We start from the raw sequence: 24,956 nt of genomic DNA, 5'->3' as shown, positions 1-24,956 counted from the left end.
CCCCTACAACATATAATTGTTTCCATAACCCCCCCCCCCCCCCCCCCCCCCCCCCCCGGCCAGAACCTTCACAGTCCCTGCCCTCCACCTGCCTATCCCCTTCTGTGCTCTCACTACACTATACACATGCCTTCTATCCTGCCAATGGACCTACAAATCCTTTCCTCTTCTCTACTTCTCTTGTTTCCCTCCCCCTCGCACACTCCAGCAGAGCTTCCTAACACTGCAGTTAGCAGCTCTGTTCTGTCCCCTTCACGTCTCTACAAGTTCATAAAGGCAGCACAGCATTTCCCCCATCCCTACCCTGCTATCCAACTCCACCACACTTCATATAGAAATTATGTATAACAACATAGCAAATATCCTCAAAATAGTAAACGCAGTTACACTCCAGGCAGTTGTTAGGAGACGTAGTGTCCTTAATGTTACATGGTCCTTAAAGAATGGTGTGATATGTGTGTTTGAATTTCTCTGTCTCTGTTCAGATCCCGTGTAGCACTGCATAAACTGATCTACACCATGTCATTACCACAATGCAATCTGCTTTCCTCACTTCCAGAAAATATACAAGGGGTAAGGTGAAAAGTTATTAGCTTGCTAGTGAAAGACTTTCATACCGTAGTTTTCTTGTCAGAATGTGAAACTTGCAAATCTGAAGATAATTAAAAATACTAAGAAAATAAAATTATGTAAGTTAATGAAGAGTGTGGAGACACGTATGGCATGAATGATTGGAGATGTGGTAGGGAGACATATAGAACAGGTTCTCCATTTGTATTGTTAAGAAGTAATGTTTTGCACTTGTAATCTAACAGTGCTGCAAACTAAAGGTTGGAAAACGTGAGACTAGTAGTGTCATCAAAATTAATGCTATGTCGAACATCACATTTGCGGACATTACAGGCTTGATATCAGTGGAAGTCAGAGCCCTGTAAAACTTCTTGCTTGATTAAGAGTTCTGCTACAAAGGAAATGAGATGGAATCGTTTCTCCTGACTGACTTAGTGGTGGAAGCACAGATTGTCAGAAGAATTAATGAATATCCTGCTGAGACAGTCGGCGTATTGTGCTGTGCATTGCTGCCATCATTACAGATTAAATAAATTTGTGACACAGTCTTGCACTGATGCTCTGAAATAATGAAATAAATCACTTATAAATCAAGTGTTTATATATAGTCAGTGTTTTTTGTGGGTTTCTGTTTCTAGGGCACATATACAAATAATGTTAAAACTATTTTATTCTTTTCCAGGTAATACAGTGGAAGCCGAGACAGAACGTCTGTTGCAACTGCCTGGGCTGGCTACTCCATTGCAGGTGTTTACTGAGATGGGGGGACTTGCCCTACTAGCACAGCACCTTCCACTTGTCTATCCAGACACTTTGCGGTATGCTGCTCCTGACAAAGTTCCAGCTACAACGCCAGACCAAATAGATGCTGAGTGGGTCAAAGTGGATGACATCTATGAGGTAAAAATTATGACTAATACTTTGTTATGCCATTTATATGATGATTTTTTTGTGAATAAGCAGTTATGAACTTAATAGCAAGTATAAATTGGCTTGTATATATAGTTACAAAAGATTCTGATAAACTCATGAATCATTATAGATGTTGGTCTTCTCCATGTATTTATTTTATCCAACTGTGAATTAAATATTTTTTTAATGTTCATTTCATCAAACCCAGAAGATAGTATGATCACTATTATCTGTGATGGTCTGTGATATCCTACATTTTGTTTGTTAAATAACCCATCAAATGTATTTGACAGCATATGCCATCCTATGCTGCGAAATGTGCACTGCGTGTGAGACACCTTCCCATCAACATTTTTTGAATGTTGTATTTATCTATGCTGAGAGAGTTCATTTTTCTTTCTTTCTCCCTTGCTTCTAAGGGAGACACCCATGCCAATCTCACTTGTTGCTACCAAATGCTTCTACCTTACGTTGTTTCGTGGCAATGGAAATGGAAATGTTGTGTGGCACCAAACCTGTTGCATATTGTTTTGATTTCATTTACCCTTGTACTCCGGGATCCTCTTTCATTCTCATGAGGTGGCCTGCCAATTGAAGCTTTCTTGGGTGACGGCTGTGTGCATTTTGATGTCTGTGCTGTTCTGTGTGTGAATGTGTATACTTGTACTACAAAACAAGCAAGAGCTCGAAAGTTAGTATAAATTCTGTTTGATTTTGTGTGTTTCTATGAACCACACGTCAGTCAGCTCTAGGTGAATAGTTGCCATTCCTGTATTTTCCATATTATATGTTCAGGAATTTCCATTGTTGTTATTCATTGCTTCATTTTAGCTTTCCTTATCAGTTGATTGGATCTTAAAAGTTTTTGTATGGAGTAGTAGGAGGCTCTATTAGCATTTTGTAATCTCATTTCCACTTCTACTTGTCTCCGATTTTGTCTGTCTGTCATTGCACCGAGAAATTTGAACTGTTCAGTGCATTCAATATGTTTCATGATTATTTGATGCAATTGATCGTGATGTTCATCTCAACGTCTTTGAAATGTCATGTCTTTTGTTTTCTGGTCATTTACTTTTAGGCTAATTTAGAGGCTTTTTTGATGAGCTCCACTAATAACTGTCTCATCTTTATTTAAATTTTTCCATTGAGCATTGTATCATCTGCACACACTAAAAACGTAACTGTATTTCTTTGGAGTATCCCATCAGTTACTAGTTGAAGTTTCCTCACAACTATCTCCAAGCTACAGTAAAGAGAAGAAGTGACAGGGCATCTCCCTCTCTTAGTTCAAGTTTATTTTTAAAATAGTAAGATTTTATTCTATTTATCAAAAATCTTCTTATGTTTTCATTCATACAAATTTCCCAAAGATTTACAAATTTAATTGGAAATCACAAGGGTGTCATTACATTCCGCAGCCTTTGCCTGTGAATGGACAAAATCAATGAAGAAGTACTGTGTTTTTTGTTAAATTCCCATACTTTTTCATTTATTGTTCTGATAACAAATACACTCCTGGAAATGGAAAAAAGAACACATTGACACCGGTGTGTCAGACCCACCATACTTGCTCCGGACACTGCGAGAGGGCTGTACAAGCAATGATCACACGCACGGCACAGCGGACACACCAGGAACCGCGGTGTTGGCCGTCGAATGGCGCTAGCTGCGCAGCATTTGTGCACCGCCGCCGTCAGTGTCAGCCAGTTTGCTGTGGCATACAGAGCTCCATCGCAGTCTTTAACACTGGTAGCATGCCGCGACAGCGTGGACGTGAACCGTATGTGCAGTTGACGGACTTTGAGCGAGGGCATATAGTGGGCATGCGGGAGGCCGGGCGGACGTACCGCCGAATTGCTCAACACGTGGGGCGTGAGGTCTCCACAATACATCGATGTTGTCGCCAGTGGTCGGCGGAAGGTGCACGTGCCCGTCGACCTGGGACCGGACCGCAGCGACGCACGGATGCACGCCAAGACCGTAGGATCCTACGTAGTGCCGTAGGGGACCGCACCGCCACTTCCCAGCAAATTAGGGACACTGTTGCTCCTGGGGTATCGGCGAGGACCATTCGCAACCGTCTCCATGAAGCTGGGCTACGGTCCCGCACACCGTTAGGCCGTCTTCCGCTCACGCCCCAACATCGTGCAGCCCGCCTCCAGTGGTGTCGCGACAGGCGTGAATGGAGGGACAAATGGAGATGTGTCGTCTTCAGCGATGAGAGTCACTTCTGCCTTGGTGCCAATGATGGTCGTATGCGTGTTTGGCGCCGTGCAGGTGAGCGCCACAATCAGGACTGCATACGACCGAGGCACACAGGGCCAACACCCAGCATCATGGTGTGGGGAGCGATCTCCTACACTGGCCGTACACCACTGGTGATCGTCGAGGGGACACTGAATAGTGCACGGTACATCCAAACCGTCATCGAACCCATCGTTCTACCATTCCTAGACCAGCAAGGGAACTTGCTGTTCCAACAGGACAATGCACGTCCGCATGTATCCCGTGCCACCCAACGTGCTCTAGAAGGTGAAGTCAACTACCCTGGCCAGCAAGATCTCCGGATCTGTCCCCCATTGAGCATGTTTGGGACTGGATGAAGCGTCGTCTCACGCGGTCTGCACGTCCAGCACGAACGCTGGTCCAACTGAGGCGCCAGGTGGAAATGGCATGGCAAGCCGTTCCACAGGACTACATCCAGCATCTTTACGATCGTCTCCATGGGAGAATAGCAGCCTGCATTGCTGCGAAAGGTGGATATACACTGTACTAGTGCCGACATTGTGCATGCTCTGTTGCCTGTGTCTATGTGCCTGTGGTTCTGTCAGTGTGATCATGTGATGTATCTGACCCCAGGAATGTGTCAATAAAGTTTCCCCTTCCTGGGACAATGAATTCACGGTGTTCTTATTTCAATTTCCAGGAGTGTATATTGTCAGTACTGGATCATTTTCTGGGAAAACCAATTTTTTTTTTTTTTTTTTTTTTTTTTTTTTTTTTTTTTTTTTTTGTAATTACTAAACATATTTTCTGCATATGGATTCAAGCAGTTTAGCAGTAAACAAGTCACAGGCTGTTAGCTAATTCTATTCCCCCATAGTTTCTGAAGTCTTCATTGTCTCATGTTTTGTATCACAGGACTATTACTCACTCTCTCCATTCTGTTGATATGGTATCTGTTTTCCAGATTACTTTCATCAGATGATACTAACATCTGTGCGATGCTTTTCCGCCATATTTTAGTATCTCGGCTGAAATTCCATCACTCCCAGTGGCCTTGCCACGTTTTAGGTGTTTGATACCTCCATGTACGTATTCATTCATTGGTTCTGGAATTTGCTCATTATTTGGGCTGCTGTGGGTGTTTTTAATTGGTGATTCTGAATCAGAACAATTCACCAGTCTGTCAAAATATTCCTTGCTTCTTGATAAAATTTTGCATGGTGCACTAATCACATTGCAGTCCTTATCCTTCATCACCTTACAGGGTGTCCCACTCAGACCTCCCCAATTTCAAGGACCCAGGAGAGAAAAACCACAGTAGATACAGCAGTGCAAAATGCACAACATTGTAGAGCATCTCAAAGAATTTATATTCCCGCGTCAGTAGTGCCAGGTATCGTCGCCAGAGTGCAGCATGGTCGCATGAAGTGAAAATGGTGACTCCACAGCAGAGCACGCAAGCAGCTGTGTATTTTGCAGAAATAAATCGCCGATTACTGTGCAAAGAAATTATCGCCGTGTGTATGAATGTGATCCACCCGATGTGAAAACAGTTAAGGAATGGTATAAGAAGTTTCTGGCAACAAGAAGTGTTCTGAAACATTCTGGCAGTTCACGTCACGGAGTTTCAGAAGAGACAGTGGAGCACATTAGACAAACGTTTCTCACAGGGGAACCTCCCCATCGCACCCCCCTCAGATTTAGTTATAAGTTGGTACAGTGGATAGGCCTTGAAAAACTGAACACAGATCAATTGAGAAAACAGGAAGTAGTTGTGTGGAACTATGAAAAAAATTAATAAAATATACAAACTGAGTAGTCCATGCGAACATAGGCAACATCAAGGAGAATATGAGCTCAGGAGCGTCGTGGTCCCGTGGTTAGCGTGAGTAGCTGCGGAACGAGAGGTCCTTGGTTCAAGTCCTCCATCGACTGAAAATTTTAGTTTCTTTATTTTCGCAAAGTTATGATCTGTCCATTCGTTCATTGACGTCTCTGTTCACTGTAATAAGTTTAGTGTCTGTGTTTTGCAACCGCACCGCAAAACCGTGCGATTAGTAGACGAAAGGACGTGCCTCTCCAATGGGAACTGAAAACATTTGATCGCAAGGTCATAGGTCAACCGATTCCTCCACAGGAAAACACGTCTGATATATTCTATACGACACTGGTGACGGCATGTGCGTCACATGACAGGTATATGTTGTCGGCCCACCTAACTTGTACATTTAGTGAATGGATAAAAAGATTCTTCTACCTTGCCCGGTTTAGGTTTTCTTGTGGACATGATAATCACTCCCAAAAAAGCGATGAAAACATAAGAGCTTGTCACATAAACTGAAAATAAAAAATTAAACTTTTCAATCGAGAGAAGACTTGAACTTAGGACCCTCGTTCCGTAGCTGCTCTCGCTAACCACGGGACCACGGCACTCCTTGACTCCCATTGTCCTTGATGTTGTCTATCTTCGAATGAACTGCTCAGTTTGTATATTTTACTAATTTTTTTCATAGTTCCACACAACTTCTTCCTGTTTTCAGTTTACAAGGCCTATCCACTGTGCCAACTTATAACTAAATCTGAGGGAGGTGCGATGGGGAGGTTCCCTTGTCAAAAGCCCACATATGTCAATTCATCAAGCATCTACCGTATTTACTCGAATCTAAGCCGCACTTGAATCTAAGCCGCACCTGAAAAATGAGACTCGAAATCAAGGGAAAAAAAAAATTCCCGAATCTAAGCTGCACCTGAAATTTGAGACTTGAAATTCAAGGGGAGAGAGAAGTTTTAGGCCGCACCTCCAAATCGAAACAATGTTGGTCCATTGTAATATGAGACACAATTTAGGTCGAATGAATGACGATACAGCTACAGTAGTTTGATTCGAGTCGTAAGCTGAGCAGTTAAGCTATACCAGGTAACCATTGCTATGCGTCAGGCACTCCGTCCGTATTTATACGGGTACACTTCCTTTTTCACGTGCTTCGTCTGATTTGAATTGATTGCTTATTTTTCTTTGATATGATAAATGCTGCCGTTCTCTTTGTTATAGGTGTTTACGTCACTCTAAGCTAAAAATGTATTACTATACTGTGTCATGCATTGTTTGTTGCATTCTGTGTTTACAGCCTCTCGCCCTCGCGGCATGGCTTGCTTTTGTGAACGCTACCGCCGCTTACAATTAAGAAAAAAAAGAGAGGAATCGTCTCATTAGCGAAACAATGGCAAGAGACTGCTATTTGTTGTTACTTACATTGCTGCTTGCTTTGATAATGATCAACAGGAACCAAATAATAGAATTCATATGATGAATATGTTCTGAACGAGAGTTTAGCGAAACTTTTTCTCCGTTTGAAAATCTTTGCAGGCGCCTCTTTAGTACATTACATTCTGCACAGAAATTAGAGTCATCTTAGATTTAAAAATCTAGTCAATTGCCGTGCTTCATTTCTGACTGTATCACTATTAGGCACAAGAATAATACGAATATAAACATGACATGATATGTATATTCTTCCGCGTTTGCTGTTGTCTCACTCTAGTTTCGTAGTTTATTAGGCAGACAGGTTTTAAATGAGATAGCAGCAAACACGAAAGAATACATGGCAAAAGTTTATATTCGTATTATTCTTATGGTGAAGAGAATATTGCATGTGATTAACAATTCATAAAAGTTCCTATTAGCAACCATCTCTTCTCACAGGTAAGAAAAAATTCAGAACATAGAGTTGGCCATATTGACAAACATCCCAAACAGTCTTGCCAGTCGGATTTTCATAGTACATTGAAATGATGCTAAATTCGAAAATGAACAATACTTAATTTGTATTTACTTCGTTGGATAATGTATGAAAATGCAGTGGTCGAAATTCGGGGCGGAGACGCAGAGGTTTTGGCGACAGTATTTATCTTTGTGCCTGCAAAGCATGCCTGTGTAGCACTACATTTATTCGACGACAGAAGTTAGTTGTGGCGGCACCTACCAACATTTTTCAGAACTTCTGCTTGCTTTGCACTCGATTCTAAGTCGCGGGCGGTTTTTTGGATTACAAAAACCAGAAAAAAAAGTGCGGCTTAGATTCAAGTAAATACTGTAGGCACCTTGATATACCTCAGTCAACATTGCATCGTGTGGTTCACCAGCGTCTTCATATGTGTGCTTACAAAGTGCAAATTCTGCAACATCTGACACTCTGACAACAATTTGCTGCGGATATGCTGCAGCGTATTGATATGGATGCCAGCTTCCTGGAAAGATGTTTGTACTCAGATGAGCCAACCTTTCATCTATCAGGAAGGGTTAATAGGCATAATGTTCGGATTTAGGGTTCGTAAAATCCACACGTTGTCATTCAACATGTTCATGATAGCCCTAAACTAAACGTCTGGTGCAGACTAATGCATGACAGGTTGTTGGACCATTCTTCTTTGCGGAACAAACAGTGAGTGGGTCTGTGTATCTGGACATGTTGGAGTAGTTTGTGTAACCTCAGATACAAGACTTGCAACAGAACATCATTTTTCAACAAGATGGAGCTCTGCCACATTGGTCAACAGCTGTTCGCAAGTTCCTGGATAGGAAATTTCCCAGTCGTTGGATCGGATGCTGAGGACCCATTGCCTGGCCACCACGTTCATCCGACATTATGCCGCTTGATTTCTTCATGTGGGGATTCGTGAAGGACCGTGTGTATGCGACCAAACTGGACAATAATTCTACGTTGCGACATGGTATCACTAATGTGATTACAACAATAACAGAGGAAATGTTACAGAGAACCATGGCAAGAAATTTAATATAGACTCAATATTATTCATGCTACAAATGGTTCACATGTAGAGGTGCATTGATGGTAAAAAAATTCTTTGATATGCTCTGCAATGTGGTGCATTTTTCATTGTTGTATCTACTCTCTCTCTCTCTCTCTCTTCTTCTTCTTCTTCTTCTTCTTCTTCTTTTTTTTTTTTTTTTTTCCCTGGATCTTTGAAATCAGGGAGGTTTGAGTGGGACACCCTGTAGATTGTTGACTGTGCCATACATTTTCTGAATGTTGTTGTTTTGATGATAGTCATCAATAGATTCACTCTGTTGTGAATGTTTGTTAATTTTTTACACTCTTTTGGGCCCGCCAATAAGTAAGTTCTATTTCAGGATTCTTATTTGCTTGTAGCCATTTCCTTCATAACCTTGCCTTCAGCTTCCTCACATTCGGAAAACCACTTCTTTGTGCCTCTCTTCACTCTCCATAGATTATTACTTGCAGCTGTGTGGGTGACTCCTTTTATTATATTCCAGCATTCATTTCATGGACCACCTTTAGATAGCAGTAAGCTCCATTAAGTGTTAAAATGTTTAGCATGGCTAGGTGGACTAATTCTGACATTTGGTGTAATGTGAAAAGGAAAACAAGTTTTTATTATCTTTTTATGAGTCTACAGCAGAATAAAGTAATGTCAAAACATACAGGTCTGTCTAATTTGCAGGAAAGAGGCTACATTTCTTCTCCAGAAGCACTTAAGATAGGCTGAAATGACAAATTTTCACTAACACAGAACCATTGGTTGGAGTTGGTTTTGATGAGGATATAAAGAAAAATGTTAGAGATGCATAAAAATATTTTGATTTTAGGGGCAGGGGCTATGATTTGATAAACAGACCCCAGCTGTTGTTGTTGAAGTTACAAGAATTACAGCACTATTAATATTGATAGTTATACAAAATATAGTATAACTAGCAATATTAATAGTGCTGTAATTCTTGTAACTTCATCAACAACAGCTGGGGTCTGGGGTCTAAAACATATTTTAAAATATATTTGACTAAGAACAACATGCAAAAATCACAGTTTATACCAATGTCCTTAGTGAAGAAACATTTCATCTTTTATAGGTACCTACCTTTTGTTAGCAACAGACATTATCAGCATGAATGTGCTTAAAATATTTCTTTAATGACAGTAATGCTGAACTCATAGAAAAATTTACTCACTTAAGGAAGGTGTATGTGCATGAACATTTATCCTTAGGACTTTGATCAGTATGAAAGGCTTACCGATACCGTAGAAACAACATAATCTGCATAAAATTAAAAGTGAAAGTTACTGAAAATACAGATCATATGGCATAAAAATATTTACCACATTTCTGCATTTTTTATTAGAAGAGAACAAATAAAACACTTTATAACAACTTTAAAATACCAATAATATGTCAGGGGTTAGCAGTAAATTATGCGTATGCAATAATAAAGTAGAGTAACAGCTGTATCTTTACATAGGTTCCTCAGCTGCGACATAGTTGGGAATATAAACAGTGATCCAGGTACTGTCCCTCTCTCTCTCTCTCTCTCTCTCTCTCTCTCTCTCTCTCTCTCTCTCCGTCCAGTGTTTGATCACAATATAAATTCCTTTGGCGATGACCAGTTTCTGTCAGTAATGACCATCTTCAGATCTGTTCTACACCATGTCTTAATCTTATAATGCTATAAAGCCATAATGGCATTGTCGAAATATATCAATACACTAAGCAAAGCATCGTCACATAGAACTAAAATATGGTGTCAAATAGGCCACTTTGTACACACAGCAGCAACTGGCTTTACTGTACAAAACCTACTGACACATTAGTACATGGTGTAGAACAGACCTAAAGATGGTCATTTATTGTTGTCTGACTGTCCAATAGTCTTTATTATTTGAAGAAGAATTGGATTCCCTGAGATCAGGAGGAGACTTTGTTTTTCATATGGTCTTCTCAAACATACCTAGTTGTCAAAAACAGTATACCTTAGCAGCACTGGAGTTGTGAAAGACAGAGTTTATATTTAAAAATAAATAAAATAAAAATATGTTAAATACATGAAGCACGATAACCACACATGAGTAAGGTATTTGTCATTAACTTCACTTACGAGCGTAACAGGGAGGACAGGCAAAAGAAACAAAAGAAATAGTCTTGTGCTTTATTGTCGAAACATAAAGTCTCTTGCACATTTATTACCTGTATTAGTGTACTGTACAAACAGTTTATTGAAAATTAACTCCACATTTTAATTTTCTTACATACACACTTATTCTTTCAACCTTTCTGTAAAACACCCTGATATTATAGTATTGAGCTTAAGTCAATTAACAACTAATAATTGGCATTGCTAGTGGTCATCGTCAGTTTCTAAAAAGAGTGGCAAAATTAGTTTTTATTCATGTTGTGAAGCATCTAAGTCGAAAATGAGTTCTTGTATTGATTGGGAATTTTTTGTTCATGTGGTACAGGACCTTGATGAGAGCATGCCCGGTGGCAGTTCATCGCCAGGAGGAGCCGGAGGGCGAACAACTGCTTTGCCACCACCATCTGTACCCCCGCATTCACTCGCAGCTTTCGGTCTCTTCCTGCGGCTACCGGGATATGCTGAGGTCTTACTAAAAGATAAGAAGAAAGCACAGTGTTTGCTACGGCTTGCTCTTGGTGTTACCGATGATGGAGAAGGAGGTTAGTTTTTGTATTTGTAAGTTCTGGGGAAGGGAATGATTTTAAAAGGAATTCCTATATGAATGTGAAGTGACATAATGTCTATGTTTGTGTAGGTGACATCTTTAGTTCCCCAGTAGCGAACCACTTGCATACGTTACCTTTCCAAGTGCTGCGGCAACTTTTTGATTCCACTCCACTTACAACAACTGGTGGTGCTCTGTTAAGGCGAACAACAATAGAAATAGGTGCAATCCATCTTCTACTTGGATGTCTTGCCATCTTCACTCATCAGTCACAGGATATTACGCTTCCAGGAGTGCAGCACGAGGTAACTGTTTCATGTTTTCTTTTTTCTTTTTTGTAATGTGACAACTTGTTGTTGTGTGGCCTTTCTCCTGATTTTATCAAAGAGAAGTTCAGGGCTGGAGTGAGAATGTAAGCTGCAGTACTTAGTGAGGTGAGTCAGTTTGTCACAACAAAGAAGAAAGAACACACGCTTCCCGATGGAAGTTCTGGGATTGCAGCCGATATTGTTCATTAGACTGTTCAGCTAAGACGTATGGCAGATGTCAAGATGAAATACTGTGTGCATTTGTGGATGACAGGTGGCTGCAATACTGAAACACCATCGAGTATTTAGTAAACCTGAGAACATACAGGATTCAGAACACATGTTGGCGATATATTGTGTACCTGAAATGAAGAAAAAAAAATGCAAATTACACTTACACTACATGTAACAACAGATACCATCGTATGGTGTCTTTTCAAAATTCAGTTTAAATAATGTTAACAACTCAGAAAATTCATCATTTACATTAGTTTGCACTTGCACTTCGTTACAATTTTGATGGGCTAGTTGTCATGAAAAATCTTGCATTTTGAAAGTTAAGTCTTTTACAGACCTGGGTGGGATACAAATAATGGAAGGAGCAAAGGCAACTGCTCACCATATAAATGAAGCATTGAGAGGTCAGTAGCCACATAAAAAAAGATTGAAAATGTTCCTAAGGTTTTGAACAATGTCCTCCTTCAGAGCTAATACAGCACTAACAGCCATGTTGGTCTTTTATGTGGCCATTGCTGCCAGTCAACCATCTGTCTGAATTTGATAGCACCTGCTTAATTGTACCCTAGAGCAGAGTTGACCAGCTGGTGGTGGGTGCACTCTGCAGAGCACGATGTGCTCGACCTCAGTGGCTGCTTCACAACCTGTGTGTCAACTTCATTCTCCCCTTAATACCAGTTTCTCTGAATTATAAAAGTGGAAATCATGCATACAAACATAGTCTTTGACCCACAATCCTCTTGGCCTCAGTCTCCCCATGTCTAGTTCCAAAAACACATACTTCCACCCCTCCCCCAGTCCACCACTTCACTCGTTCGACACGCACTCTTTCCTCTCTCACAGTATCCACCTTCCTCTGTTCTGTTTTCCCCCTTCAATCTATTTTCCAGCAAATTGTGTGCCACAGACGACGACTCTTTCCTGTGCCAAGGTGTTCCCTTGCTGCCCCTCTCCTCCAACGAGCCAACCAATCTGCTATCTACCACTTCTCCCCCTTCCCCTCCTCCTTTCTCGTCCCATCCAATCCAGTCATCACAACCCCCCTCCTCACCCCAGCTGAGCTTTAGTTCTTGTGCTGTGTGTGTGTGTTTTGGTGAAAGGGGGTTTCATTGCTCATTTACAGCTAGAGATGGGAATTATTTGAATAAACATTTATCTAAATAATTATTCAAATAAGTATATTGTTCAAACAAATTTATTCACACATAAGTTATTTGCAAATAAAAGGATTAGTCCTCTCTGCAAATACAGATGATTATTTGCTGTTTATTTCTTGTAACTTAAATAATGAATAACAAGTTTTAATGGTTTTGAGAGTATCAGTGACTCAGTGGTTTGAGTTCCAGAATACAAAGATGACAGTCTGGGGTTTAACCCCATCGGTTCTATGATTTTTTCTGTTACTTGTCACTGTTTTCACCTCTTAACAATGAGAAGAATGCCAAATCAAGTTACACCCTGTTTCAGAGTACATGCAGAACTATAAACCCCCCTGTGACATGCTACATAAGTTGGTTCACAGATCAGAGGAAGGCAAGGGCATACCACCTCCAATAGAACAATGCCTGGTAAAGCAACCTGTAGATTAAGTACAGCATTACTTGCTTCACACCATAACATGTGTAATATAACAATACTTCATATGCAGACGGGCTTAGCAGTTACACTACTGACGCAGCCCAAGTTATCTAACTCTGCAATTATATATATTTTTCCCCTCCCCTGCTAGCATGCAGAAGTACTTTGCTGACAGAAACTCTCAATCTAAAATACCTTCCTGCATTGTATCAAGATAGCTAACACTCTCTGATATGAGTATCCCATTGGTATAATTATGCATTTTATTTTGGTTTGTATTGTTATGAAAAGAGTGAAAGAAGTAAGAGGGTTGGTTTGTTTGGGGGAGGAGACCATACATTGAGGTCATCAGTGTCATCGGATTAGGGAAGGGTGAGGAAGTAAGTCAGCCGTGCCCTTTCAAAGGAACCATCCCGGCATTTGCCTGGAGCGATTTAGGAAAATCACGGAAAACCTAAATCAGGATGGTCGGACATGGGATTGAACCATCGTCCTCCTGAATGTGAGTCCAGTTTGTTAACCACTGTGCCACCTCACTCAGTACAAAGTAAGAACACGTGATTGCTAATGACTTAACTTTACATCTAAAGTCTCCTAAAAATTTACTTAATGCTGCTGGACATTCGCTTGAAAGTGTTTCAGGGCTAGCTCTGAGTAGGTTTTCCAATAGAAAAGGGAATAGTTTATTAATTCAATGAGAATCTATGCGGTTACACAGAACTTTGACATTGAAAAATTTTGGAAGATACAGTAGGCTTGAGTATATAGATTGCAGCGTGCTGGCAACTTTTTAATAAAAAAGTGGCAAGATATGATTAGGATACTTTTTCCTTTCTATACCAACTGCAACTGTTCCAGCAGTGTTTTACACACAATAAAAACAAATAGTTTGTCATTATTGCTGTCCGTGACCAAGACATATAATAGCCAAAGAAATGTTGAAGAAATCAGCTCAAGAGTTTCAAGTGATGTATGACGGAAAAAGAAAATTTATTTTTTTCATCTTTGAATGCAATTTGGGAGATGTAGCTAATGTGGTATCACAGCAGAGTTATTTGTCAAAAGATGTTGGTAGATAATAACACACCATTCTCTTCTTTGTATGTGCAGAACATATTATGCCAAGAGAGAGTTGGTCTGAAAACTAATTTGAAAACAACAAAAAGTACATTTGTTTAATAAATGACAACCATAGCAAAAAATGTCTCTGGATTTTTAATTTATATATTATTTGTATCACTAGTTATTCACAGGTAATGAATGACTGTTTTTATTCATGCAAATAAATAATATTTGGAATAAATATTTTTGTTACTCACAAAAAATAAATAATAGTTGTTGCCTGTATTCTTTACACAAATAAATTTTTCTGCAGTCTGCTTACAGCTACATCACACTTTTTCTTACCCATATATGTGGCCACAAGATCTTTTGTTACCCTTGTTGCACTGCAAACAGCGAAAGGTGTTTGAGGATGCTATTCAGTTCATCTGTAACTCTTTATGTGTGTTTGTCTCCATACAAAATTATACTGATTTTATTGTTGAGACTTGTGTTTAATTTTGGTCAGTTTATTGAAAAAGGTATTCATGCTACTACTACATGATCAGTACACACACAAGATGATTTGGACTTGTTAGCCATTTTAATTCATTGGCAGCTATCTCAAATTGTTGTCTTCAGTGACTGTGCAGGGTTTGTGTCTCAGTTTAAACTGTGTTCCTCTTCTGACATAAATGTGAGATCCTTCACCTTCTGGAGAAGTCCTACAGTAACTGTCTCGAGAAGCCCTACAGTAACATTTCATACGAAAATGACACTGAGGCATCTTGGCCAATTAAAACTCTGTTCCAAACTAGGAAATGAACCCAAGACCTCTGTCTTTCACAGGGAAGTGCTCCACTGACAGGTTTGCAAGTGTGACCTGCCCTCATAGCTTTACTTCTGCTAGTATAGCTTTCCTACCTTTCAAAACTTCACAGAAGTTCTGTATAACTTATGGGACTAACACTTCTGAAAGAAAGTATATTGCACAGATACTTAACAAAATTTCTGCTGCATACCTTGTGGGACTAGCACTCCAGGAATAATTTTCTCTTGTAAGCCTGGCAGTGTTCAGTTCGTAAATATGTTAATCAATTATCTTTTGTGATAGGGAGACAGTGCAATTTTTTCTGTTCTCTCTTTCCATGTGATCTTTTCACCTTTGCAATCACACAAACTCGTCCCAATTGCTTGATAGTGCAAGACTTGGCCTCCATTCACCAGTTCATAACAGCTGACAACATTCTTATGTCTCCATCGTTCATTGTGAAATTTTACTATGCATGTAGTAGAAGGAACATTTTGCAGTTAATATACAGCACACTCCTGTTGTAGTACGAACTCAAGTGTCTTAGGAGTATTACATATACAGGGTGAACCTGAAAACCACTGACAAAATTTCAAAGGCTGTTTAGAGATATTTACTGAGTATTTTGGTCCACACTGCCTTGCCACAGTGTAATTGCCTTTTGATTGATTTCATATCTGCACTTATTAATTTAAATTAATGAACATTTTTCTACTGCTGTATTGTTATCTTTTTGTAGTTGGTGTTAGCAGCAACAAAAGCTTCAGCAACTGGTGGTGAAACCCATGTTCGTGGAGGGAAGTCTGATGACAAATCTCACTTGTATTGGGCAAAGGGAACAGGGTTTGGAACAGGGAGCACTGCACAGTCATGGAATGTGGAACAAGCTCTCCTGCGCCAGCGGAGCGAAGAGGAACATGTCACTGTGTTACTGCAGGTAAATAAATTGTGCTTGGGGGAGGGGGGGGGGGGTAAACAAAAATGGCTACTGAGCATTTTGTATTCATTTTCTCTGTTGTTCAGTATGAAACAAATTACTTTTCTTTTTATATTAATGCTGAAAGCTTCCTGTTTGCTAGTGTTTTCATAAAGTATGGTTTGTTAGTATGTAGAATGTTATACATTTATAATTCATTCTCTCCCTGTGTCTCTCACTGAATGACGATTGAGTTGGAACTTAATGTCTGATTAAAATTGTGTGCCAAACCAGCACACAAACCCAGAAGGTACCCTTGCTCAGTCAATAAGAGCATTTCCCTGGAATGCAATGTTCTGTGTTAGAATTTGGGACAAAGATTTAATGTGGCTGGAAGTTTCACTCTTCAGCTGAGTGAAAGTTTCATTGTGGACGTATTTCTGGGATTAAAGAAAAACATCTGGCAGTTCATTTTAGCAGTGTTTTTAAGATTAACAAGCACGTACTGCACTACCCCAAATGATGCTTCGTTAGTAATTATAGGAGTATGCTTGCTGGACTTGGAAATTAAGGAAAGGGCAGCATTTTACTGGTTAAAGAAAGGCAATCAAATGGAAGTATGAAGGATGCTTGGAATTGAGGCCAATTCGAAAAAGGCAATAAAAGATCACATTTTACAACTGTGGTAAAATGAATGGGGCATTTCAGGCACAAGCACTAGAACATATGAATTTCTCCTTAATATCAAGAAGAGATAAAAAAAATGAGATTTCTTAACCCGCCGACGGGATTGATACGTAATGTCACTGGCCGTGGCCCTTATGCCACATACCTATACAAAATCAGCAGACAGATGAATGATAACTATGCCTGCGGTAGTGTGGGCTCACCAGAACACACATTGTGGGACTGCACACTCTACGACAATGCAGTGGGTAATGGACATCAGGTATTAAGGATGTTGGATCCCAAAGCAGCACTAAGGAGGAAGTCAAACTGGTGCATCTTGGACGATACTGCAGCCGTAGTATCCAGGCAGGATAAGGAAGACTTCACGAGGCATTCATCCATAAGTCAGCATGCTGCTGTCCAGGCTAGACAACGTACTCTGCAGGTGGAGAAAAGATAACAGATGCCAGTGACCACCGAATGGAATACTGTCGCAAGAATCTATGTTGCGTTGGTGCAGGTGATCGTGGAAGTGTGGACTTTAAGACGTAACTGATGGTGGGTGGAATTATGTGCTGTTGAGGGAAAATGCTGCTGACATGCTGCCCTGTGCCTAGGAAATCCAGCAGACAGTGACTTTTGATGGGTAGTATCAGGGTGGATTCCAGTAGCAGAAACAACCATCTACAAGCTATATGCACTAAAATAAATGAATGTAGAACAAATACTGTAGTTCTTCTAGTAGTATTAGTAGTTGAGTAAATGGTTAAGGGTTTCATTGTAGATTTGTAGTAGTAGAAGCAGTTATAGTTTTTTCTTTCTTGAAAAAATTATCAGAACTAGATAGTTAACACATAATTTATTACTATCCAAGAAAATGTGATTTGTGTGGCGTATTTTAGATTTTCAGATAATAGACTGTAATCGTGAAGAATAAATAAAATTAAATAATTTATTTTAGCACTAGTGAACGGGCTTTGTTGGATGTAAGAAGTGCAGAGTAGCAGTGAGCCATTAAATTTTCAGGGAATTACATTTTACCTGAAAAAATAAGTGAATTTCAAGAATCTCATAAAATCTCAAGGAATTATGCATTTTTAACATAGAACTGAAATTTAATTTCATTGAGTTTTATAAATCAAAAATTTTATAATACTTAATATTTCAAAGTGTGTTAATAATATGATTATTATTTCATATAAGTTATTTATGTTTAAAAACTGCATTTAAACTACCGCTAATGGCTGGTATGAAGCTCGGCTGACAGGAAAGAAAAGTCATTATTGTGGTTTACTGGCCCCCCTCCCTCCCCTACTCAGCATGAATTTATCAGGAGCTTCCTGAGACCATCTCCCTTATCATACCTATAATTCTCGGGGATTCCCCCCCCCCCCCCCCCTCCTCCAAATTTGACTAAGAACAGTGCTTTTGTCGCTATCATAAGTTAGTCAGGGTGTACACACCCCAGGAAATCCAGGAAAAACTTGGTAATTTTTTTCTTCCAAGATAAATCCGTGAAAAGCTTGGGAATGACTTATAATTCCAGTAATTTTTCATTATTTTACTTTTCAGTTAAATTTTTGTAATTTTAATTGGTAAGAACTGATATTATAATCAAAAATTTTTCTTTAGTCTGTTACTGCAGAATAGTACTGCAGCAATAAATCATAAACAAGAGAATAACACCAAAGTAAAACTTAAGTTGCAAAGAAAATGCACCATTTACAACAACGTAACACAGGGCACACACAAACATTTGCTGACAGCAAAATGTGTCAGACTATGCACTACTTCGGACCAACAAACTGCTTTCAATGCATGTTTGTTCTGGACCTCATTTCAAGGAATGTGACGTCACAACTGTTTACGTTTCTAACAGGTCATGAGAAAATATTGCGAATGATTGTTTTTAGAAGCATTACTTTCAAAGTTTATTTCCTTTTATGCAAGATGATTTATGTTAGATATGAGAATGTGTGAAGAATTCCTTAAATCTTGGAGCATTAGACTTGCATTCAAAACTAAACAATGCGGATCAACCACTTGAAAAATTTTGGGCCCAGAAGACCAGCCATTTATGACATTATTTAAAATTTTCTGGCGCATTTGTGTTTGATATATCTTAATAAGGTAACACAGGCTTAAAAAAAAAAAAAGGAAGGAAAGACTGAATTTCAAGGTTAGTTTTTCGTACTTATTTGAGATTACATATTTTGCAATAATAATGGCAAAAAGTATAGTGATCTTTCAAAAAAAAAAAAGGGGGGGGGTGGTTTGCCATGAAAGTAACTGGCTGGGAAAAGACAAAGTGCTCGACAGAACATGTATTCAGCCAGGTAACCCACCAAAATGTCCAGTACAGAGCAATGAAATTTATAATTATGCTTATGAGAAATATTCAGCTGCTGCAATTTAAGCTGGTGCTCTTGGGATTCTGCCTAACAACACCCTCGGTAAAAACAGCAGAAATTGTTGATAATCGGTATATGTGAAAGCTTAGCTTTTCATGTGGCTATACTGTATGTATATTAATTTAAAAAGAATTAAACACTGGAAAACCCAGGAAGGAACATGATAGTGTTATGAAAAGAATAGATGCTAGTCACCGTATGTATAGCGGAGATGCTGAGTCGCAGATAGGCATAACACAAAGACTGTCACCAAATCAGCTTTTGGCAAAAAAGGCGTTCATCAGAAATAGACCACACACACACACACACACACACACACACACACACACACACACACACACACACACACCTATCTTTCTCCTGGGCCTCATTTCGATGGATGTAATGTCACAACATTTGTAACAGCTCATGATAAAATGCTGCGAATGGTTGTTTTTAGAAGCATTGCTTTCAGAGTTTATTTCCTTTTATGCGAAATAGGTGTGTGTGTGTGTGTGTGTGTGTGTGTGTGTGTGTGTGTGTGTGTGTGTGTGCGCGCGCGCGCGTCATCTATTTCTGATGAACATCTTTTTGGCTGAAAGCTTACCTGGTTGACCCTTTTTGTTGTGCCTATCTGTGAGTCAGCATCTCTGCTATCTGGTGATTTTAAATCATTAACGTTTTCTATTTGTGTTAGCGCTACTTAGCAGTGATGCTGCTATTGGCTGACTACGTACGTTTCATATGCTCTGAATATCTGTTGTCATCAAGTGTGATCACATGAATGGATGAAAAAAAGAGCGTTGCATTCTCACTTTCAGTGCTTCAGAAGCCACCATGGTGTAATGGTAATTATTGGAATTAGTGTTTACACTTTTGTAATAAGAAACAATATACAGTGTGTGTGTTGCTGCACATCAAAGATCTTTACAAAATACGTTTTTTTTTACTGGGATGCATTTCCTAAAGTGTGAGAAAGTTCTGTGCTGGTGTATAAATCCTTCAGCATTCAAATGATTGATAAATTTTACAGCCCTGAGGGATAGTATATCGCCACTTAACATGGGAAAAATGTTCTTTCATCCAGGAAAAAGTTTATTTTCACATGAGAAAGTGTATTTGTAACCGGGTAATCCAAGAAAAATCTGAGAAATTTTTTTTTCTTAACCACATATACACCCTGATTAGTGCAAAAGATGCCACATTTTTTTTCCACTTCTGCTCAAGGCAGGCGTACTGTTGGTTTTGTGGTGAGCAGATTACTATATATAAACTGACTAGTCCTTTAAGTCATGTTGAAGCTGGGCAGCTTAGTTTCAGTTGTGAGGGCAAAGTGAAAATTTCTGTTTTTGGGTGAACGTCACTGAATGTGGTTCCAGAAGGTCTGCAAATACCTCATTTACAGTGTCCATAACCCACCTCAGTGGACTCAGAATTTTTTCACAAACAATTTCTAGCAATTTGTGGGTAGGTGGAAGTTGGAGACTGTTTCATATCTGATTTCTGATGTGAAATGTTGGGTCTCTCTCTCTCTCTCTCTCTCTCTCTCTCTCTCTCTGCTAGCTACAAATTGGCACAGAAGATTGTTTGCTCTCTTTAAAATGGTAAATGACATAGCTCTGAAATTTTAATGTTGTGTTGAGTACAGAAAGTTGTGCATAGATTAAAGATCTCTCTTGCATTATTTGTCATATTTTCAGTTGTAATTCATCTTAAATTTGGCCAAAACTGTCACCGAGACTGCAAGACATTTTGCATCCCTTTTCTCAAAGCCTTGTCAAAGAAAGAACTTTTTATATCTTGAGCTGAAATTTTGCCCAGCATAGTTTTGGTCTCTAAGGGACATCTGTGCAAAATTTCAGTCAGATAGGAGATAGTTTGATGCCAATATGCAGTCAACTTGCTTCTGTTTTAAATTAAAAATAATTGACATGAAACTTAATATTTTATAATTTGCTAATTTGCTTAAATAGATTTTTTATAAATCAGTTTTGCAACTAGACATGGTAGTATATTTTTGTTACTTCATGAGCAATGCCATTCTGGTATTGCACTACATTTTTTGGTTTATTTAAATCTTATCTTTCAAACAGGTCTTCTCAAGTTATATCAATCCTGGCGGTCAAGCTCCAACATCCTTATCCAGTAAAGATGATGACGACGATGATGATGATGATGATGACGATGATGATGAAGATGAAGATGAGGTCCAAGGTGATGGCAGAATTGGGGGTACAAAGGAACAGCCACAACTACCTCGGGTGTTCTACGACCTCCTCAAGCAGTCTTGTCTCTTGCCAGCAGTCTCTGCGTATCTGAGGAATGATTCAGGTTACAATTATAACCTATGACTAATTATTTGCAGTGACAAATTTCTTTTTCTCTTGGATCTTTAACTGTTGTTTTATTTGATTATTGTTTTTATTTTTATAGTAGATAGATGTCACATAAGTTTTGCTAAAGATATGAATTCTCTTATTTAAGATATTATAGAAGTATGAAGTTCTATAAGTGTAAATGTCCTGTTATTAACAATATATGAATGACAGCACAAAAGTAATACTAAACATCATGTTCGGAAGGAGAGCAATAAAGACTTCACACTCAGAAGTATATTTCTCGTTTTGGAAAATAACTGTGCACTATAAACTGCCTACTTTAATACACCAACAAAAAAGTCGAGAGCAATGTGTGTAAACAAATGTAATTGTGTGGCTTCAATAATTTGTCCAATATTGAAACACAATGAAATGTGCCACATTTGTAAATAAGTACAAAACAAAGTGATGACCCAAGCGCATAGTGCTTTTTAAGTACATAGTGTTTTAAAATGAATATCAGGGTTTTAAGGCTTTCTAGATTTATTACATTAACCCTTTTGGTGCCAAGCGATTTTCAAGGTATCAGCTGAAAAGTGCCAGGCGATTTTGTAGTGAATTGCAGAAGTTTGTTAAACTTACCATACAATCTGAACCGTTTGGCACAGGACCTTGATTTTTTTTTCTTTTGTAGCTAGTACCTTCAGCTACAGGAATATGAGCAGAGTACACTATTAAGCCTCATACTTCTAAAGAAAACAGTATTTGTATTAGAGTTTTTTTGCGGAAAAAATTAAAACTTTGGTTTAATTCATATTTAGCCTCATTTAATATAATTGAACTTAAAATTTGTGTTCATATTATCACTCTACATTGTATTCTGAACGATATAATATTTGTTTGTGTGTTTCTGTCACATATTTTAGAAAACAATGCACCCTGAAAAAACTGATGTGAAAAATGGGCAAAACATCTATAATTTTGTCACTAGTTCCAACAGAAAATAACATGGTACCAACTAAGTTTTAGGATCATTTATTGACACATAAATGTTGACCAACACATTTGGGATGTAATCCCTTCTTACAGAGTACTCACATTGTTCTTGATCGTCGCTTTGTATCTTTTGTAGACCACACAACACAGGCTCACTCCTTCTTTCCCGGTAGTATATCTACACCATGCACTGTGGGAGGTGCTAAGTTTTGTATCTTGAATCACTCCTGGGACAATGTACAGATGATTTTGCTGTTGAATTTCAGGCATGTGAGTGGTTCAGAATGATCTGCCAGGAAAGTTTCATGTGAGTGGTTTCTCGGACAAAGGTAGATTTTCTTTATAAAGACTGTAAGCATTCAGAAACATTCTGCCAGTTATGCTGCAAACTACTTTCTTCCATAATTTCACAGTCTTCCTCTCATCCAGATAACAGTACGTCGTCATATCTGAGGAATCAATCCCTCCCATGTATTTATTATATTGAAATATGACATCAAGTTTCTTCAAAGGTTGTCATTTGAAAATACTTCTCTCTGACACTGTTGTAGTAGAGGAGGAACTGATCAACAGAACTGGATTTTTCTGTGACTTCTTTTTCCTGAAGCCCCATAGGAGCACAAAGGCCTTTCTAAAGAAATTGACATGCCCATTGTCAAATTTGGAAAGAAGATTAGGTGGGAGAAATTTTCTATTCCTCTGTATTGTGCCAGTGAGGAAGGCCCCCATGGAATACAGTTTTTCCACTACTGGAATTGATGTGAAAAAATGTCACAGAAAATGTGGTACCACAGAAAATGTGGTACCCCTTGTTCATATAATTACCAAGAGCAAATAATTTTGTAATAACTACATGGCATAATCCGTGCTCTTTTACCTCCACTTTGTCAGCTTCACATCTTGCTCCACGGTACACATAAAATCAATGGCAGTAGTTCACCACAGAATCTTATAGCATCCAGAACATTACACCTCGTCTGTGGTGATGTTTATTAGGGAGATACTGGATGAATTGAGAATGAGTTTTACAGCCAACAAGACTTTCGTCAACACTCGCTGTTGATGAGGCATATAATGGTGACGAAACACATTATTGGCAATGTTCAGCATAATATCAAACTTTGCAGTGGGGTTCTTCGCTGGATGCCCAGGAGCGTGTAATTTTGTATTGTCTGTCAAGTGGAAAAATTTTGGGAGCAAAACATTCGGGAAAACCATGGAGTTCCCATATTTTCGTCTGTGGACCAGTAACTAAAAATTGTCGATTTCTTTATGAGTCCCATATTTAGTATTACTGCCACAAAAGCCCTCATTTCTGGTACTGAAGTAGGGTACCACTTTCTCACACGAGAGTTCACTGATAAGTTTACGTTTGATTCGAGAAATAGCCAAGCATACCTGTTTCTTTCTGTTGCCATTATCATCAACATTTGCACGGGGGGGGGGGGGATTAAAAAATCAATTGGCGCAGCATTTATTGGTACATGTTTGGGGCCTGGTAATTCCAAAAACGTGAAGCGATGAGGAGCAGGATTGTCCAACTCCACACTTCCTATTTCAGCAAATTGATCCACTGTCTGAAAAACCTGTAAAATCGTTCTCACTTTTACTTTCCGCGGTATACATCACACTCAAATGAGACTTCTTGCTTGGCGGCGCCATATTACCTTCAAAACGAATGAAAAACAACCTTGTGTTTGGAACTTGAAAATATCAATTATTGGCATCGACAATCGAAACGAAGTACTTGAAGACTATCTTTCGACCTTTATTTGTCTTCACGACATCGATAAACCACGATCTGTGCCTTAGTTTGAAAGAAAAGTGCGCAAAAATGGCAGTATGATTAGATCGTACCTGGCACTTTTCACACGTACCACGCAATCCAATTAGATCGTATTTGGCACTATAAGAGTTAACTTACAGTTATAAATAATATATCAAATGAAAGAGTAACTAAAACAGTTTCTCTGTACAAGGTAAACATTGAGTCAGTAAGCAAGGTCTTCTCAAACCTTGATCAGTGTGTGTGGTGTAATTGATGCAAAAGCTGCTTCATTCAGTGTTTCTGAAGTCTGGTAGACCAGCTGGTAGCAGAGGCACATATACGTGATACTTTATGAAACCCCCAAAGGTAAACATTATATGGTGTCAGACTGGATGAACATGGAGACCATGCAAAGCATGGTCATTCGGTCCCTTGTGGCCAATCCAGTTGCAGCTTACCATCTCATGGGGATTTGCTGACCCTAAGATGTGCACATTGTGTGTAATGGCATTTCCACATTGCATTGTAACATCAGATTCAGTCCTTGTAAACTGTAAAACACAAAAAGCTTTCTGTTCACTTGTGTCCATCTGTATGCTTAGCCCTTTTTAACAGAAGATATAGGAAATAGTGCGTGCACACAGATATATATGAACAAAACTGTTTGAGTTCCTCTTTCAGTTGCTGTATTATTTATAACTGTAAGTTGCATGTAATAAATGC

At 39.0% G+C, this 24,956-nt stretch overlaps 1 protein-coding gene across 1 annotated transcript in view; it reads left to right on the top strand.

The window, feature by feature from the left end:
* The window catches only part of LOC126176519 (baculoviral IAP repeat-containing protein 6), a 329,968-nt gene that overhangs the window by 274,494 nt on the left and 30,518 nt on the right, over positions 1-24,956 (top strand). The window contains exons 55-59 of the mRNA XM_049924030.1: positions 1,253-1,470; positions 10,980-11,196; positions 11,292-11,506; positions 15,916-16,113; positions 21,245-21,482. Coding sequence (XP_049779987.1) covers positions 1,253-1,470; positions 10,980-11,196; positions 11,292-11,506; positions 15,916-16,113; positions 21,245-21,482 — 1,086 coding nt within the window. The remainder of the gene's footprint in view (positions 1-1,252; positions 1,471-10,979; positions 11,197-11,291; positions 11,507-15,915; positions 16,114-21,244; positions 21,483-24,956) is intronic.

This window comes from Schistocerca cancellata, chromosome 1 (assembly GCF_023864275.1).
Source record: "Schistocerca cancellata isolate TAMUIC-IGC-003103 chromosome 1, iqSchCanc2.1, whole genome shotgun sequence".
In the NCBI taxonomy this organism is placed as follows: Eukaryota; Metazoa; Arthropoda; class Insecta; order Orthoptera; family Acrididae; genus Schistocerca; species Schistocerca cancellata.
The sequence above is the reverse complement of the archived record's forward strand: the minus strand, read 5'-3'. Positions and strand labels throughout refer to the sequence as shown.